Source organism: Gorilla gorilla, chromosome 4 (assembly GCF_029281585.2).
Source record: "Gorilla gorilla gorilla isolate KB3781 chromosome 4, NHGRI_mGorGor1-v2.1_pri, whole genome shotgun sequence".
NCBI lineage: Eukaryota > Metazoa > Chordata > Mammalia > Primates > Hominidae > Gorilla > Gorilla gorilla.
This window is the reverse complement of record NC_073228.2, coordinates 83,673,841-83,692,706: the sequence shown is the minus strand read 5'-3', so window position 1 is coordinate 83,692,706 and position 18,866 is coordinate 83,673,841. Positions and strand designations below refer to the sequence as shown.

Genomic DNA, 18,866 nt, shown 5'->3' with positions numbered 1-18,866 from the left:
TTGAGGGGAATCCTGGACCCCTGCAATACTGCAGGGTCCGGGGCTCATGGAAGCCCAACAAGGAAACCCTGATGCCTCTGCTGGTGCCCTCGGTGCCCCTGACTGGGTGAGTCCAGATCCACTCAGGTTGTCTTAGATTCTGTCTGATCCTCTTTGAGAGCCAGAGACAAGGAGTGGCCTGTGCAGGGTCATACAGGACTGGTAGCTGGAACTTTCTAGAAGATTCCCAATTGCTTCAGCTCCTCGATTCAAGAGAAAGAGGGCAAGTACCCGCCTGAGAGGCACAGTGTTCCACAGTTCATTGCCTCAGGTGATTTGAGAAGGCTGTGCCCAAGGAGATGCATGGGAGAAGGGCTAAAGCTCCTTAAAGGCCTCAGCTGATACTCTAAACTTCCGTGTGGTCTCACCAAGGCTGCCAAGTACAGCTGTGCAGGGCATGTACTGCACAAGGGTGTCTGAGCGGGGCTGAACTCACCAAGCCTTGACTCTGGCTGTGCCCAACCAGACAGGCACCTTCTTCCACTTCTCATAAAGGCACTCTATGGGCTAGAAGCCACATTCCACCTCAGTGAAGGAAACCAAGGGGACAGGCATCCTTGAGTGACCTGACTCAGTCACTGAATGGCCTCTACACCCCCAAGTTCTTGGTTTTCCTGGGCTGCCAGCAGCAGAGCTATAGCGAAAATCTAACATGGAGGCAGCAAGCTCATGAAGCTTGCCCCTCGCTGGGAACACCTCTTCAGGTTATGGTCCTGCTCTCTGCTTCCTCCAACACTAGGTCATCATTGTCATGACCACCACCATCTCAACATCTTACTTTAAGAAATAAACTGTTGAAAAAGTGTCATTTGGAGCAGGGGTCCCAAACCCCCAAGCCACAGACCAGTACCAGTCTGTGACCTGTTAGGAAGCAGGCTGCACAGCAGGACGTGAAGAGTGGGCCAGTGTTCCCACCTGAGCTCCGCCTCCTGTCAGATCAGTGGCAGCATTAGGCTCTCATAGGAGCACAAACCCTATTGTAACCTGCACACGTGAGGGATCTAGGTTGCACACTTATGAGAATCTAATGCCTGATGATTTCTCCCTGTCTCCTGTCACCCCAGATGGGACCGTCTAGTTGCAGGAAAAGAAGCTCAGCGCCCTCACTGATTCCACATTATGGGGAGTTGTATAATTATTTCATTATATTACAATGCGGTAATAACAGAAATAAAGTACACAATAAGTGTAATGTGTTTAAATCATCTCAAAACCATCCCCCACCCCTGGCCATGGAAAAACTGTCTTCCAGGAAACTGGTCCCTGGTGCCAAAAAGATTGGAGACCGCTGGCCGGGCACGGTGGCTCACACCTGTAATCCTAGCACTTTGGGAGGCCGAGGTGGGCGGAATGCCTGAGCTCAGGAGTTCGAGACCAGCCTGAGCAACACGGTGAAACCCCGTCTCTACTAAAATACAAAAATTAGCCGGGCATGGTGGCATGCGCCTGTAATCCCAGCTACTCCGAAGGCTGAGACAGGAGAATCACTTGAACCCAGGAGGTGGGGGTTGCAGTGAGCTGAGATCGCACCACTGCACCCTAGCCTGGGCAACAAGAGCGAGACTTCGTCTCAAAAAAAAAAAAAAGACTGGAGACCACTGACGGAATACACTCAAGGTAACTATGCTCCCCATTCTTCCCCTCTCCTGAGGCTGTCCCTCCCCATCTCCTTCTCCTGCCACAGGGAAGGGGCAGCACAGGTCCTCTGTGCCCCAGAGCCCCTCTTCTACCCTGCCTGTGACGAGGGAAGTCAGGCCACCTGTCCCAACCTGAGGAAGCTCAGAAAACACCAAGTTTTTCACTGGGACAGACCCAGGCATCACTTCCAGTACTTCTCCAGGGACCACTGGGCAGGGCAGGGTCTTGGGAATTGGGGACCTGGTCCCAGTCCTGTGTGACCCTGCACAGGCCACTCCTTGTCTCTGGGCTGTGTGCGCCTCTGTTAAACATCTCAGCTCTGACCGCAGCAGGTCTTCTCACCAAAGGAGCCGTGGAACCCCTCCTGATGCCATTTCCTCCAGTGAGGGAGAGGGGCAGAGGCAGATCCAGGCCCCTTGGCCCTTTAAGGACATTAGAGCCTCAGTGCTGCCTGTCCTCTGATGGCAGCGAGCCAGGACCATTGCCAGGAGAGAGCCGGTGAGACCACAATGTGCAAGGCAGCCAGGTAGCCTATTACAAGGCCACAGGACTACACCAGGTACCAGCACCTACCTGGTGCCAGGTGAGATGAGAGCCCCTCCATGCTTCCCTCTCTGTGGCCCCTGCTCTCTCCTGCCCGCTCACAGGAAGTGTGATAGTCAACTGTATGTGTTTATACATGTAAATCTCCTTTTGAGTCTGTTTCTGTGGAGAACCCTAATACAGGAAGTAACATCCCCACGGGAAGACATTAAGAGCCTTAAGTAGCAAATTATGAACCAATTTCAGGAGCATCTCTCTGTCATGCTGAGTCCACTGTAGGCCCTTCCATAGGAATGCAGAGCTTCAATCTTCCACATCTGGGCCCCGGCAGGTGCACTGCAGGAGGATTCACTGGCTACCCCCTGCCTCCCCCATGATGGCCTGGCAGGAGCAGGTGTCTGTGGGTCGGCAAGATGGCCCTGGCATTCAGCACAGGAGGGGAGACATGTCTCCTCCCCGAGCCCTGTCTGTGCTTGTCCTCATCCTGCATCTGAGCTACAGGCCCTCCAGACAGTGGGGCAGGCAGCTCCAGGCTGACCATTTACCATGAGGAAATCAGAAACAGAGGTTTTGTTTCCAGCTGCCCAGCCCACCACAGAGCCCTGCCTCCCCAGGAGCACCTGCAGCTCCTGTTCCCCTGACTCCCCCACCATCTACAATACAGCCCTTTCCATAGTCTGCATATGCAGAGGACTCCCCAGGTCCCCATGGGGAAAGGCGTGTTGGGGGTACTGCCAGGTGCGTGGTGTCTACTGGGCGGTCTAGGTCCAGGGCAGGAATTCTGACTGTTACGCTTGGTGTGGGGCAGGATCTCCTGGGCCCTTACCTGCCCCCGGTGCCAATGGAGAGAAACCTGCCCCACTCCTGCCCCTTTCTATTGGGTAGGGCCTGAACCTGGGGCTCCAGGAGGCCGTGACTGCATAGACAGAAACTAAGGGCAGTGGGGTGGGATGGGGGGCATCACAGGTTGCCGACTTCCCAGGCTGCAGGTGCTGGCTCCCTGTGGTGCTGGGTGTCCCTCAGTGGGCAAGGGTGTCCTGCAAGCCTCCTTGGCACCTGTATCTGTGGGTGGAGGCTCCATGGGGACAGCGGCTATGGGGTGGGAATGTGCCTGGAGCGGGCACTGCAGGGGGTTCCGAGATAGCTGGGGGCACTTCCCACAGGTCCCTGGCATGCTCTGGGAGAGACCTGGGCTGAGGGCCGTGGGAAGGCCAAGTGGGCAAGAGAGGGACAGGTTTGAGGACCAGGGCCACTGGGAGGCACCAGCAGAGCAGGTCAGGCAAGCCCACCTAGGAAGTGGGGGAGACGGGGCTTCCCACAGGTCCTGGGCCTAGCGCCTGTGTCCACTCATGAGCCCCACTGAGGAAAGGGGTTTGCCCAGCAGCCAGTGTGTGCCGTGCCCTGCACCTGTGTAGGCCCCCATGGCCAGAGACAAGGGCAGAGCTGGAATCTGACCATGGCCAGCCCTGCAGTCACTTGCCAGTCCTCTATGGCATCAGCAGCTGCCCTGAGCCCTTCTAGAAATTAGCATCTTGGCCGGCCCTGCTTTCCCTACTTGTCCCAACTGGTGCCAGCTCCACTTAGGTGCCCAGGGACGTATGCTGAGTGAAAGAACCAAGTACTAGTGCACAGTCAGGTGCCAGGCAGGGTTCTTGCCCTCTGAAGGCAAAGGTCCTGAAGCTCGGCTGGGGCTGGCAGGTCTGGGTCTCTGTGGACAGGACAGAGGCTGGAGTGGGGACCGGCTCCATCCAGATAAGCATGGAGAGCAGCCCCTCAGAGAAGGAAGCCAGAGTGGGAAGTAGAGGGAGGGGAGAGAGAACAGATGCGCAAGGGGCCAGAGCAGCCCCACAGTAGGCAGAAAGGTGGCAAGGGAGCCAGGCACTGAGTCATGTGGACAGCAGGTCCCAGCAGAGCCTGCCCCAGCCTCATTACCCTCCCCAGTGCTCTGAGATGAATGGCTCGCGGCACACAGGGCAGCTCGGGCCTCTGTGAGGGCTGGGCTTTGCTTATGTGTGAAAGTCTGCAGGTTCCCTGGTTCTGGCCTCTGCCCCTGGCACCATGTGATGTGGCCTTTCACCCTCCGTCAGCTAGGACTGCTGTCAGCACAGACAGGTTGGCCTCGGCCGTATGGGGGTCGGCCCCAGTACCTGGTGGGGAGGTATCTGTCCCCTCTCTGTCCTGGGACCGCTGCATCCCAGCTCTTGCACCAGCTGAGGCCAAGGTGGGTGACCTTAGGGTTCGAATGTGAATCTGGCTCAGGGCCTGGAAGAAATAACTGACCACACATGGGAATGAATGGGTCTTTCCAAAACCACAGGCACCTGGTGGAATCTCAGCAGCGGTAGGGAAACTCAGGGGTCATTTCGCCCACCACTCCTTCATTCTGGAGCTAGGGAAACTGAGGCCAGAGAAGGGAAACGGCTGGGCAAGTTAGGGTTTCCACTGGGGCCAGAACTGAGGGCTCCTGGCTCCCAGTGAAGCCAGCCTCCCTTCTGTGCCATGCTGCGCACCTGTACTGGTGGTGGCTTCTGGGGTCCTTGCCATCCCTCCCGGAGGAAGGGAAACAGCTGCTGCCATGGTTTTCTCCTGGTGGGTTGCCTGTTGCATCCCCAGTTCCTAGACTGGTGCCTGGAGGAACAGGAACTCGATTGTTGAATAGATGATTTAATGCATACTACTTTTTAAATTTTCTGCTCATCTAATTTTCTCATTTTTCTATAATTGTACATTGCTTTTATAATATTTTAAAAACCACCATTTTTACTTTAAGCAAGATTCTGTCAACTTCACAAAACCACCTAATGAGGCCGGGCACAGTGGCTCACGCTTGTAATCCCAGCACTTTGGGAGGCTGAGGTGGGCGGATCATGAAGTCAAGAGATCGAGACCATCCTGGCCAACATAGTGAAACCCCGTCTCTACTAAAAATACAAAAATTAGCCAGGCATGGTGGTGTGCGCATATAATCCCAGCTACTCAGGAGGCTGAGGCAGGAGAATTGCTTGAACCTGGGAGGCGGAGGTTGTAGTAAGCCGAGATGGCGCCACTGCACTCCAGCCTGGTGACAGAGCGAGACTCCGTCTCAAAAACAAACAAACAAACAAACAAAAAACAAAAAACAAAATCCACCCCCTAAGCAGCAAAATAAACATGAGAAAAGGCTTTATGGACTAGAAAGCCATGTGCAGATTGGGGAGGTGTCCCTAATGCCTGCTCTCCTGCCCAAGGCACGGCTGACACTCAGACAATCAAATCGAGCCGGGCACCCTTCTTGACCGCCACCAACCACTTCCAGTTCTCATGGCCCCACTCCCCCACCTTCCCGCTGGCAAAGGATGGGAGGCTGAGAGGGGAGCTGACCAAGATCCGGCAGAGGAACAACAGTCTGCTTCTCACCCAGGGAAGGGAAAAACACACAGCAGGGAAGACAAAATGAAAGAAACAGAGACACAAAGAAAAGCTGCAGGGAGTGGGAGGCAGAGAGGCAGAAAGACACGCGGACACTGAGGGCCAAGCAGGAGCGAGGGGCAGCTCTGAAGGTGGCCCCAGCACACACTCACACACGAGGGCACTCCCCACCCTCAGCTGCGCTCCTGTGTCTCTCCTGGTTAAGATAAAGTTAGAAACATCAAAATGCCACATCTCTTTGAGCAGCAGCCGTCGGCAGAGCTCCATATGGCTGCAGCAGCCAGGAATCTGAGCTAATAAAAGTTAAAAAAAAAAAAAAAAAAGCTGGGAAATGCTCCTGGAGAGCCACGTGGGCACTGCTCAGGGCCGGCTGGGGGTAGGGAGGAGAGCAGGCACCATAGGAGGGGGTCCCCGCCCCTGCTTGGCGCGCCAAGGTCTCTGTTCTCATTTAGAGCACCCAGCCCTTCTAGTAATGGTGAGTGCAAGATGCAGCAACCAAATGTGCTGTTTTAGATGCCTGGGCCCTCTCCTACCTCCATTCCAGTTTCTCTTAATGGGAGAGGATATGACAGTCAGTGCTGAGAGTTTGCGTCCCCTCCTCTCCACTCTCAAATGTATATGTTGAAATCCTAACCCCCAAGGTGATGGTATGGGGAGGTGGGGCCTACGGGAGGTGATTCAGTCATAAGGCTAAAGCCCTCATGAATGGGATTGGTGCCCATATAAAAGAGACCCCAGAGAGACCCTTGATTCCTTCCACCATGCCAGAATGCAGCGAGAGGGTACCATCACCAGAAAGCAGCCTCACCAGACAGTGAATCTGCCAGCACCTTCATCTTGAACTTTCCAGACTCCAGACTGTGAGAAATAAGTATCTGCTGTTTATAAGCCACCCAGTTTATGGTATTTTGTTATAGCAGCCGGAAAGGACTAAGACAGTCGGCAAGAACAGCCAGGAGGAGCCAGGACAAGCTGTGTGTGTGTGTGTGTGTGTGTGTGTGTGTGTGTGTGTGTGTGTGTGTGTGTGTGTGTGTGTGTGTGCGCGCGCGCATGCGTGGTTTTCTTGCAGGGCACTGGCAGCACTGCTCTTGGTGGGGAAAGGGAGACAGATGGCTGGCTGAGGATCCCCACGCTGCGGGGAGAATCTCCAATGCTGACCCCACCCCCTCTGCATCCTGATGGAGGAGTTGGAGAAGACCCCGGTCACTGGATAACCCTTCTTCAAGGAGTCTCTCCCCTGCAGACAGGGAGTGCGGATGCAGGGAGGAATCATGGCTTCCACCCCACAGGTTACAGCGGGGTGGGGGAATACCCAGGCCCACGGTCACAGTAGAAACAGTTCAGAAGTCTGAGCCAAACCCCGCTGTCTCCTGAGAGAGAACGCCAGGGACAGAGGCTGGAGGAAGTGTGTGCCTGATGGGAAGTTTCAATCCACACTGTAAGAATTTCCTGAAAACAGACTGTGTGCCAGTTTTTATGGCCTCTGCCCCAGAAAAGCACGCATGGCAATGAAATGACACTGGGGGGAGGGGAGGGTGCACCCACCCTGACGGTCCGTGGATGGAGGCCAGGGTACTTTAGGACCTCTGAAGACAGCAAAGCAGTTTCTGGTAATCTCTGAGGAGGTGGCATTTGTTCCAGAAAAAAGGACCCCCCAACCCCATCCCACAGCCTCACCAGACCCTAAAGTCAGAATAACCGGCCCAGCTACAGCCCCTGCAGTCGTGCTTAGCCACTACAGAGGCTGCTATTTCCCCAGCCAGTGTCCCTGGCAGCCTTGGAAACCAATGAAGCAGGCTCTGACACAGGAATCCCTCTGCATCTTTATCACTGGAAAAGCCTCGATCCAGCCCAGGCAGAGAGCGGCAGATTTTAAAAAGGAAGGTTTCTCTTTGTGAAGGAAATGAACATGATTCAGCACAAGAGCCGATCAGGAATGTGGAGGCCAGACTCTCCCATCAGGCTCCGCTCCCCTCCCGCCACCTCGGCAGAGGCCCCAGACTGCACCTGCCGGATGGGATCCCGTGGTGCCACAGAGCCTGGGCACCATGCCACTCCTCTCTCCAAGAACACCACCGCCTGGCAGGCTGCCAGGAACAGCCAAGCCCTGTGGACATCACTCCCAGAAATCCAACCACACGGAAAGCAAACGTGCTGTGTCTCATGACAGTACTAACAAGCCTGGTAAATCAGCCCACAGTTGCACAGCCGTAGCTGGGGAATCCAAGTGCTTTCTGAGGACACACTGACGACAGCAGCAGACACACACGCGTACGCACATCTTCATGGCACACAGACTCACTAAGGTATGCCACGAGCCTACAGGTTTTCAATACCATACAGTGGATAACAGTGGTGGTGGTGGGTCTCCGCCCTCAGGAAGCACTTGACCTTATCTGACAAACAAAAGGAACATCAGGGAAAAACTCTGCATGGATTGAATGCCTCCCAGTGTGGCAGGAACTAAGAGGCACATGGATCTCTGAGCTTCGGCTGACATGCCCAGGAAGGTGGCCCTGGAAAGGTAAGGTGCATTCAGTGGAAACAAGAAAAGCATTCCAGGTGGAGGAAGAAGAGCAGGCCCAGCGTAGGGCCCCCCTGCTCGGTGTCTGGCAGCCTTCCAACCTGCTCGCCTAAAGAAGTGTTCTTAGGTGGAGGTGGAAGGAAAAAGGTGACCTTCTGAGGTCATTATGCTCATCTTTCTGCTTCTAGGTAGTAATGACCTGTCCAGTCTCCACATCTCCAGGGAGTCTCCAGGTGTCTGTCCATTGCTCAGCTCCACTTGAGGGGCGAGTTAAACTCTTAGATCCTGGCTCTGTGGCCCAGGCTGGAGTGCAGAGGCTTGATCTCGGCTCACTGCAACCTCTGCTTCCCAAGCTCAAGCCATCCTCCTACCTCAGTCTCCCAAGTAGCTGGGACTACAGGTGCACACTACCACACTTGGCTAGTTTTTGTATTTGCATTTGTAGAGACAGCCATGTTGCTCAGGCTGGTCTTGAACTGGTGAGCTCAAGTCATCTGCCTGCCTCAGCCTCCTAAAGTACTGGGATTACAGGTGTGAGCATTTCGCCTGGCCTCAGTGGTTCTTGTTGGCATTAGCTGATGTGGTTCCTGTTCCCAGGTGCAGAGTGAAGCCAGCCTCACCACCCCAGACAGCAGCAGGAACCAGGATTCCAGGCCCTAGCCATACCACTGGGAGGCCCAAACAAGTTAACATAGGAACAGCCCTGCTTAAGGGGTGTGCGCCATACTTCGAGTAAACCAACCCCATCAGCCTCTTCTCATGGGAAAGCTGGGGTTCTGGTGAACACGAAGACAGGGGCTACCTCAGCTGGGTGTATCCCAGGGAAACAGACGCCTTTTCCTGCTGCTCCATGACGCAGGCCGACAGCTCAGTCTAAAATTTTGAGGACTCAGGGAAACTGCTGGGGTGAAGAGATGACAGCTCACCCTCAAGGTGGCCTGGCACTTGCCCTCTCTCACTGACGGAAGGTTATTTCTTCTCCAGGGCTCCTTAAAGACAGCAGGCCTGAGCCCAAGGGGAAGGACATCTGGGGAAGGGGAAAGCCTGGAAGGATGGCGGCCAGGAAAGGGCAGAGGAACGGCCTCTCCCATCCAAAGCTGGCTTGTTTTATCTCCACGAGCATTCGCTCCAGATGCTTCTAAATGTGCAGTGAGTTTTTGATCCAGACTGAACCCTAGCCAGGTAGATAGAATCCAAAAAATTCCTGGGCCACGCCTGAGAAACGATGCCACAACCCTGCCCCTACTGGGGCCAGACCCAAAGTAAGTAAGGCAGATTCTCCTATTTCACAGTCACCAAGAGAATGTGTCTTGAATGGCAGCACCAACACCATTTCATTCACTTTGTAGCATTTGCTCTGCTCAGTACCCCAGATCCCTCTTTGGGAAACAAAGAAACACAACTCAGAGAGGTTATCTGCTGGGCCCAAGGTCACAGCTGACTGAGGACCGGAAGGCGAGCTGCCTACTTGATCCTTGGCCCTGGACTCTTCTCAGATTACACTTATCTTAAAGGGAAGGGGATTACTTTCTGTTCCTTCAAGGCAGCTGCCTGGCATCCTGCCTGCACCCCTGGCCACAGCTCAGGGTCATTTGTGCTGAATGAGGCCTCCTGATACCTCTCCAGCAAGTGACAAGCTGGAGAGACGCCCTCCAAATCTTAGATGCTGAAGAGGGGCATTCAGAAGAAGTGGCACCAGCAGCCACAATCCTTCAGCCCACCGTGAACTGCCACACATGCACCCGGGTCAGGTCCCTGTTTCCAGATCCCCAGCCTGGAGCAAGTCACAGCAGGGAGAAGGGTGGTATTGGACTGGAGCAGAGATTCTGAACTTGGAGTCTGTAGCTGGGTTTCAGGGGCTTTGTGAACCCTCCGAAATTGCCTGTGAGATTGCGTGAGTCAGTGCATTTGCCTGGGAAGATTGTGTGTAGCTTTTTCAGAGCCTCAAAAAGATCAAGGACTCAAAGAGGCTAAGAAGCACAGGAACAAAGGCTCCCGAGTCCCCACCAGCCATATGGCTCTGGGCATACACAAATCCAGCAGCCAAACCCAAGTTATCAAACGCAGGAGAACATGCTGTGTGAATGGAGGTGAGGGCTACTGTCCTCACTGCTGCCCCTCCCTGGTTCTGTGCCTGCTCATTGACACCCACCCCAGGGGCCTGCATGACATTCCTGCAGAACAGGGTGCCCCACGCTTTGCAGACCCCTGTCTTTACTGGCTGTCTTGCTGAGGAAGAGGTTCTTGCTGGTCTGACCCCTGTGAGGCTTGTGTGTTCTCAAGGCTCTCACTAGCTGCTCATTCCCTTTCTGAACATCACCACCTCCAGACTAGAGAAGGAAACTGGAATGGAAAGGAAAATGCAATTTTGGAGAAAGAGCCACTTCAGTGCACAGCACAAATCCAGCTGGACATTCCTCCAAATGGCCTCAGGGTCCTAGAAAGCCACCTCTCTGTCATAGGCAAGTGAACACTCCTGTGCTCCACTCCCACACTGCTCAAGGCCCATGACCACTTCCAGGAGGGGTCCTGCTCCATCCGTTCCAGGCCACACAGGGCAGCTCCAGGCCCACGGCCCTTGCATCCCCAGCCAGGGGTTAAGGGAGCCCAACAGGAGCCCAGAGGCCCAGAGCCTGAGGACCTGCTGCTTTCACAGAAAAGGGGGAAGTCTGATAAGCCCCCTCCTACCCCCCCATCAGCCCTCCCAGTCCTGCAGCTGAGGCGGGTACCAGGACACCAATAAGACCCATGTGCAGATGTCTGAGGAAATGCTTCTTGTTTCAAGGATCCCACAGTGGGGCTGCAGGGGCTTATCTACTCTCCCGCAAGGCAGGGAGAAGCTCAGTGTCCCCAGGATGTGGAATCATACTCAGCCCTACAGGGACTGGGGAGCCCAAAGTATCTGCCCACTTTGGGTCCAGTCTCCTCCCGTGGGCCTCCAAGCGGCCCTCCATCATGCAAGCTTCGCTCTGGTCTTGCACCCTCCAAGAAGTGCTTGCCAGCTCCCTCTGTTCTTCTGTATCCCCCAAAGCACCCATTGCAGGGTGGGGGAAACAGCATGTGATCAGGGAAACCTTACTGTATGGTGTGTAAATAGGATACCATGGTCTGGAAAACCCATTATTCTGTTTAAAAGTGAAAGAGTTACTATAGAGGCCATATGTCAGCTTCCAATTTTCAAAAGACAAAGAAATACACACTGCTAAAGTTCAGTGGTGCATAATGTCATCTCTCTTTGATGACTGAACTCAGAGAAGGCACATGGGGATCCAGCAGCGTCTCGGGCATCATTCTGGAAGTTGTTGGGGAAAACAGAGGCAGAAGCAGAAGTCCCACATCTTCCCAAGTCCCCTCGTCTCTGCTTGCCTCTCCCTGTGCAGTGCACAGCTTGGGGACACATACTTTAGGGTAAGAGCGCACCAGATACAAAGGTGGGGAAGAGTGCTGCAGAACCCAAGAGGGATGTGGGTCTGATTAGATTTTGGAAGCTCCTCCCAAGAAGGTGCTCCTACAGCCTCTTTCAGCAGCGACTGGAAAACCCCAGAAAGGTCACCTGAGATTTTCCCTCTGCCATCCACGGTAGACTCCACCTCTAATGGGGTCAGTCTAGCAAGAATATGGGGCCTGGATTGTCTACCCACCAAAGCCAGGCCAAGACAACCTGCTTGGTGATGCAGGAGAGCAGCTTTGCACTCCCCTGCCTGTCTTATACTCAACAAAATCCATGGCATGGGCCATGCTCCTCTCCCCACCAAAGAAACTGACAAAGGAAAACAAGCCACAGAGAGGTGAGTGACAGCATTAGCCTCAGGGCAGCCCCAAAGCAGAGGGAACTGGCCAATTCCGCAACATCTGTCCCTAGCCAGTGGGACAGGCACAGGCTAAGGACAGAGTCCTGGCAGTCTCCTGAAGTTGCTGCTGGCCAGGTGGTCACACAGGGCACCAAATCCAGCTCCCCTGTCTCTACCGCTTTCCGCAGGGGCTCTTGGTTGAGGATCTGCTAAAGTTAGTCAGGGGAGAGGAAACAGTCTCCTCCTTGAACTACAATCCAGGATGCCTCCCAGGCGAGTGAAGGACCTAGGGACTGGAATGTCATTGGCCCCAGGGCTGTGCCCCTGGACTCGCTCTCGGGAAGCCAAGCCAGGTCCAACTGATAACCGCATTCCTTGAGGACCCTCGGCCGGGAGTGACTGCCAGTGGGCAGACAGGAAGAAAAGAGCCCTGGCCCAGATCAGGCAGGCATCCCTGCTTCCCCGCCCACCGACTGTCCCCGGAGACCAGCCTCCTTCTCTGCCTGCGGAGGAGAGCAGTGGGGACGTTATGCCAACAGGTCCCCTTCGGTGGGCCTCACCCGGCCAGCCTCCCTCCGCCCTGCCCTGAGGCCCCAAATTCAGCGGAAGCGCCGAGGCACCTGCTGCCAGACAGGGCTCCATCCCCGCGGAAGGGGCCCCTGGGCGGTGCCCCTCGGTGCCCCCGGCTTCCTCGGTTAGGGGTGGGGCGCCCCCCCGGCCCAGCACGCCCCCTGGCCCGGCGCGCCCCCCGCGCCCCTTCCCCGCGCTCACCTGGCGCAGGTGCTGCAGCAGCGTCCCCGCCTCCTCCCGCCGGCCCTGGCGCACCATCCGCAGCAGCTCCTGGACCATGCCGACTCGCCGGTGGTAGGGGGGCATCCCTGCGCCCGCGCGCCCCGCCTTGTCCCCGGCGCGCAGCAGCAGCGACGCCCAGAAGTCCGGCCGTTCGCGTCGGGGGCCCGGCGCGGCGCCAGGGCTGGCTCTCTCCGCCAGGCTGCCCTTGGTCTGCCGGGTGCCCATGCCGCCGCCGCCCGCCGGGACTCTCCGCTCTGGGCAGCGAGGCCGCGTCCCCGCCAACCGCCCGCCCCTCGGCCGCCCGTGCGCGGTCGCCTCCCGGGCTGCAACTTTGGGGGAACTGTTGCGCGCGGGCGGCGCGGGGGCGGGCAGGCGGGCGGGCGGGCGGGCGGCTGTCCGCCCTCCCCGCGCTCCTTCCTCTTGGCTACCCGGGCGCGCTCCCCAGGCGCTCGCCGCCGGCCCGCCCGCCGGCCCCGCCCCGGCCCGGCTCGGCCCGCCCCGCCCCCCGCCTCCGCGCCGGAGCTCCGCGGCGTCGCGCGCCGCCCTCCTCCCGGGCTCCCGCTCCTTCCCGCCCCGCGGCTCCGGGCTGGGGACCACCACCAGGCGCCCCCTGCCTGCGTCCTCTCGGCAGTCGCGCCTCCTGCCGGCGGCAGCGCTGCGCTTCCCGGGGCCGTGGCGCGGGGGCGAGGGGAACGGGCAGGCCCCATGGGCCGTCGCTCTCGGTCCCCACCGGGCTCCCCGACGCTTCCACCACCGCGCGCCCGGTGCGTCGGGCGAGATGGGGAAAGTTTGGAGCATGGGGGTGTGTGTGTTGGGGGGCTCTCTTAGGCCCAGAGTCGGGTTTCTCAAGGTGGGTTCCGCTGAGCCTCAGCGCCCAAATCGTCGGAGGCGCTGGTTAAAAACGCAGGCTCCAGGGCCTCCACCGAGACCTACTGAATGATAATCTCCTCGGTGGGGCCTGGGATCCGCCTTTTTAGCCAGCATGTTGGGTGATTCCCATGCACGCTCCTTTGAGACCTGGCCTGCTTGCAGGGCGCTGTAGTGGTGTGGTTGGTGCGTAAACCTGGAAACTGTGTGCGAGCTTATGGGTTGTGTGCGTGCCCTTCTATGGAGAGGGCCTGTTGCTTCCATCATGCTCTCAAAGCATCTGGATCGGAGAGGTGTGAACTCCTGTGTTCTCTTGTTTTCACTCTCACAGCCCTGGAGAAGGGTCCCTGGGGTAGTCCTGGTACAACAAAGCAAACGCACGTCTGCGAGTAGGCCCAGCGGCACACCCTGCTGGCCCACCTTCCTCCCCGTGCCTCTGCCAGGCCCAGTCTGTAAGGGACCAGAGCCCTGGGATCTCATGGTGTTGCCAGGGCTTGCCAGAGTGAAGGCGAAGGCAGGTGGGGGAGCTTCTCTGTTGCAGACCACAGGCCGCCCTGGTCCCAGCACAGGGCAGAAACAATTGTGCAAGCTCGCCTCTGACCCCAGCTCTGGGTGTTGCTTGAGGGTGTAAGGGCACGTGGGCTGTAGGGGCAGGAGGCTGGATCCCAAATCACAGGGAGCTGAGCCCCACTACTTAGTGAGCACTGAGTATCAGGCGAGTCTTCAGCTTCTTGAGTCCTGATTCTTCCTGTCAGGCTAGGATAATAACACTGCCAAGAATTGGGAGAGTAAACTCGGTGGACACTGCTAAAGGAAAAAATTATTTAATGACATGAGTTAAAGCATCGTAAGGAAGACTTTATTCAGGACCATTACCATAGGTGTAGGGACCTCTGCTATGAGATTTTGCAGTTGCAGGGAGAGAGAAATTGAGCTCAACTCCAATTACAGCATGGGCAAGTGGGAATTCGTTGCCAAGGAGCAGGGTGGGGGTCAGTGGATAGAAACTTAATAAGGGAAACATCAGGGCTGAGGGGGATTCTGGCTAAACAGGTTGTATGGAGCACCCTTGACATAAGTAACTCCATCTTAGAAAAAGGGTCCGTTTTACATTTGAAAAAGCCTCATGCCAACAGGAACCAGATGTTCGCCTAATCAATAAAGACTACACCCCACCAGATAAAGACATAAACAGGCACACTCTTTACTATCAGTCCTCACCAGAGGATTCTGTAGCCATAAAAAGAGCAGGACTTCAGCAACTGGAGATGACCGTCTGGATAGACCCCATCTTGCCCACACTCTGCCCACATCAAAGACTCTTCCTTGCAAGACACTGAGAACTGTTTGGATCAGGCCAGGAGACTCCCCTTGTCCAAGTCACTCTCCTTGGACTATATTGTTAACCGCTCCTTCCCTATCCCCTTTTCTCTTGATGTTAAATGTACTTTGATGTGGAATGTGTAATCTATAACATTTATATATTGATTAAGTATACTACCATGTATGGTTTGCAGTATTGACTGACTTGTGGAGTGACTTGAGCCTGTATGCCCACAGCTCTTATTACCAAGTGAATGGGGAAAACTAAGGAGAATTTGCCTCCTTGAGAGCCCCATGTGGCTTGTGGCTTTTATGACTGAAATAGCATCAATAAAAGCCTGATGTTGTAGAAAGACACACATGTGCATGAACCTGATTATTTCTGACTTTGTGGCACTCACAACACCAACCTAACAGAATTCTTGCTTTAGACAGGCCAGGTGACCAGAGATCACCTGGGGGAGGGTGGGGGATGATAAACCTAATCAGATATTGAAGATGATCAGATATACAAGATGGAGGGTACTTGCTAAACTGTCTTAACAGGGTCTTTGCTAAAACTGGATTTTACATGGAAGTGCAAAGAGGGTCTAGGAGAAGGTTTGGGAGCCTGACTAAAGTTTGGCCAAGCAAAGAATCTTTGTCAATATATAAACTTCAAGCAGAGTAGAGATGTTCTGCAAATGAGTTCCTCTTCCTGCTCTGTGATCACAGGGTTTTCCATAGGTGTCTTCTCCGTTATCCCTGAGTACCTTGAGTGTGAATCCTGGCATCTCTCCTGCAGGCATTCTCTTCCCTTTGGCCACCCCACTCCCAAATGTCCATCTCTGCCAGCAGAGAACACTCAGCCTTCCTACAAGCTGGCTTTGCAGGGCTTGGACAGCACTTTCCAAACTTACCTGAACCCTTTGCATAGGAGCACACACCTGCTGGCATCTCCAGAGAACCCAGCTTGAAAAATACTTATGTGTCTCTCATCTCTGGTCTGCAGGACCACCAGACAAAGTGGCCACCAAGGAAACCTATTGACCAGGCCCCTCCCTACAGACAGTGAGCTCTACCCACCTGGAGACAGACCACACAACCTAGATAGCCTGTTGGCCTGCTTGAGGGTGTGTGGTTGGGGCAAATGCCATTTCAATGGGAGAGGGGCCAGACCAGCCCCTCACTTGGGATCTGAATGTTAGCCTTCTCCTCTTTTTCAGAGACCTGATTCTATCCTCCTCCCCTTGCTCTTGATTTTTTTACCCTGACTTTTCCTGTTTTCTGGCTTGTTCTCCTCAAGATATGCTCTACTCAACTCTCTTCCATCTATTGAAAAATTTCATTTGCATCTGCCTGCTTCAGTCACCAGTGCCCCAACTTTATCCTTTCTTTTCAGCTAAGATTTTTAGTTTCCCTCCCTCCCTCCCACCCTCCCTTCCTTCCTTCCCTCCTTCCTTCCTTCCTCCCTTCTTTCCTTTTCTCTCTCTGTCTTCCTCCCTCCCTTCTTTTTTTTTGAGACAGGCTCTCACCCTGACACCCAGGCTGAAGTGCAGTGGCACCATCACGGTTCACTGCAAACTTGACCTCCTGGGCTCAAGCTAGCTTCCCACTTCAGCCTCCCAGGTAGGCAGGATCACAGGTGCACGCCACCATGCCTAGCTAATTTTTGTAATTTTTTTTGTAGAGACGGTTTTACCATGTTGCCCAGGCTGGTCTTGAACTCCTGGCCTCAAGCAATCCTCAGGCCTTGGCCCCCCAAAGTGCTGGAATTACAGGTATCAGTCACCACGCCCAGCCTATTGTCATTCTTTCTTTACCTCCATTCATTCCTCACCCACTTCAGCTTGGCTTCTGGCCACACTATGTCACTAAAATGCCTCTTGCCTTTAGCCTTTAGCAACAGCTAAAGAAGTGACCTAGTTGCTACACTCAGTGGCCACATTCAGTCTTCATCTTACTTGACTTTTAAGCAGCATCTGATCCTGTTGCCTACTCTTTTGATTGAAACTCTACTCCCTTGGCTTGCAAGGAACTACTCTCCTCTAGGTTTCTTTCTTGAGTTCTCCTGGGAGCTCCTTTTCTTACCCTCATTCTTTACTTGTTGCCGTTATGCAGGGTACTACCCCGTATCTCTTCCTAGGCAATGCTATTTATTTATTTATTTATTTATTTATTTATTTATTTGAGACAGAGTCTCAAATAAACTTATTTGAGACAGGGTCACCCAGGCTGGAGTGCATTGGTGCAATCATAGCTCACTGCAGCCTTGAACTCCTGGGCTCAAGGACACTCCTGTTTCAGCCACCCGTGTTTCTGGCACTACAGGCACGTTACCAACATGCTCTGCTGGGCAATATTATTTGTAATCATGGCTTTACTTGCCATGTACACGCTGATGACTCTTTCCAGCTTATAAGCTAATAAATTAACCTGTCATTGATTCATGGATGCTAAAAGAAGACATGACACTCTGGGGTCAGAAACATAGGACTTTGTTACTCAGAGCACAGCAAGAAGCATGTGCATCAGCATATTTGCCTCCAAGTCTCACAGGGGCAACATGGGGGGCCCAGATGGATGTTCCACAGGCAGCTGGTTAGCGTCATAGCTGAGGAACACCTAGCCTGGAGCTGCTTATGCAGGGAGGAGTAAGCAAGCCTGCTCTTCCTCCTCCAGGGAGACGGTACCTAATCCCTCAAGGCGGCTCGCTGTAAACACAGCACTGAGAAGTGGCCCAGGTTAAAAATGGTCAGGGTCTTGCAATCTTGGCATACACAGCAAGATGTATGAGAGTGCAAGGGACCCACGGAGGATCATCTCTTCCAATAGTGAGCACTTCATGCTCGACAAATGAGCGCATCCTCTTCCAGGCCTCCCTCCCAATCTACCCACTCCTGTCTCCGCTTTTAGTAACAGCAGGCCAGAAACCCGGGAGTCATTGTGCACTCTTTGTTTAACCTGCATCTTGTTAACCAAGGATAGTTAATGATGCCAAGGATGGGAGCTCTCATTTGCTGCGCATTTCCTGTGTGCTCGGTCTTGGGGTGTGTTCTTTGCATATATTAGGCAATTCATCCTTTCCACAGCTGCGAGGTAGGCTTAGTTATTGTCCTGATTTCCCAGGTGTGGAAATGGAATCTTAGAGAGGTTAAATGACTTGCCCAAGGTCACACAGGTAGTAAAGGGCAGTGTTGAGATTCACGCTTAGGTCTGCTAGCATTGTTAAGGTCCTACATTTTTTTTTTAGACAAGGTCTCACTCCCATCACTGAGGCTGGAATGCAGTGACGTGATCATGGCTCACTGCAGCCTTGACCTCCCAGGCTCAGGTGATCTTCCGACCTCAGCCTCCGTAACTGCTGGGACTATAGGCATGCATCACCATGACTGGCTAATTTTTGTATTTTTTGTATAGACGGGGTTCTACTATGTTGCCCAGGCTGGTCTCGAGCTCCTAAGCTCACAAGGTTCACCAGCCTCAGCCTCCCAAAGTGTTGGAATTGTAGGCATAAGCCACTGTCCCTGGCCTTGATCCTCCTTTTTTTTTTTTTTGAGACAGAATCTTGCTCTGTCACCCAGGCTGGAGTGCAGTGGTGCCATTTCGGCTCACTGCAACCTCCACCTCCCGAGATCAAGCGATTCTCCTGCCTCAGCCTCCCGAGTAGCTGGGACTACAGGCACATGCTACCACGCCCAGCTAATTTTTGTATTTTTAAGTAAAGACAGGGTTTCACCATGTTGGCCAGGACAGTCTCGATCTCTTGACCTCGTGATCCGCCCACCTCGGCCTCCCAAAGTGCTGGGCTTACAGGCGTGAGCCACCATGCCCTGCCGGTCCTACGTTTAAAATACTTTCCCTTCCTACAGCCACTGCCTTGGTTGAGGATCTGTCATTTTCACCCTAACTTTCTTTCTAACTTGTCTCCCCACCTCCAGCCTTGCCTCCTCTGATGCATC

At 54.5% G+C, this 18,866-nt stretch overlaps 1 protein-coding gene across 2 annotated transcripts in view; it reads right to left on the bottom strand.

The window, feature by feature from the left end:
- Positions 1-13,198, bottom strand: part of LRRC75A (leucine rich repeat containing 75A) — a 50,611-nt gene extending 37,413 nt beyond the window's left edge. For both annotated transcript variants that reach the window (XM_004042188.5, XM_004042189.5), the window contains exon 1: positions 12,715-13,198. In XM_004042188.5, coding sequence (XP_004042236.4) covers positions 12,715-12,960 — 246 coding nt within the window. In that variant the 5' untranslated portion in view covers positions 12,961-13,198. The remainder of the gene's footprint in view (positions 1-12,714) is intronic.
- Positions 13,199-18,866: the final 5,668 nt, after the last annotated feature.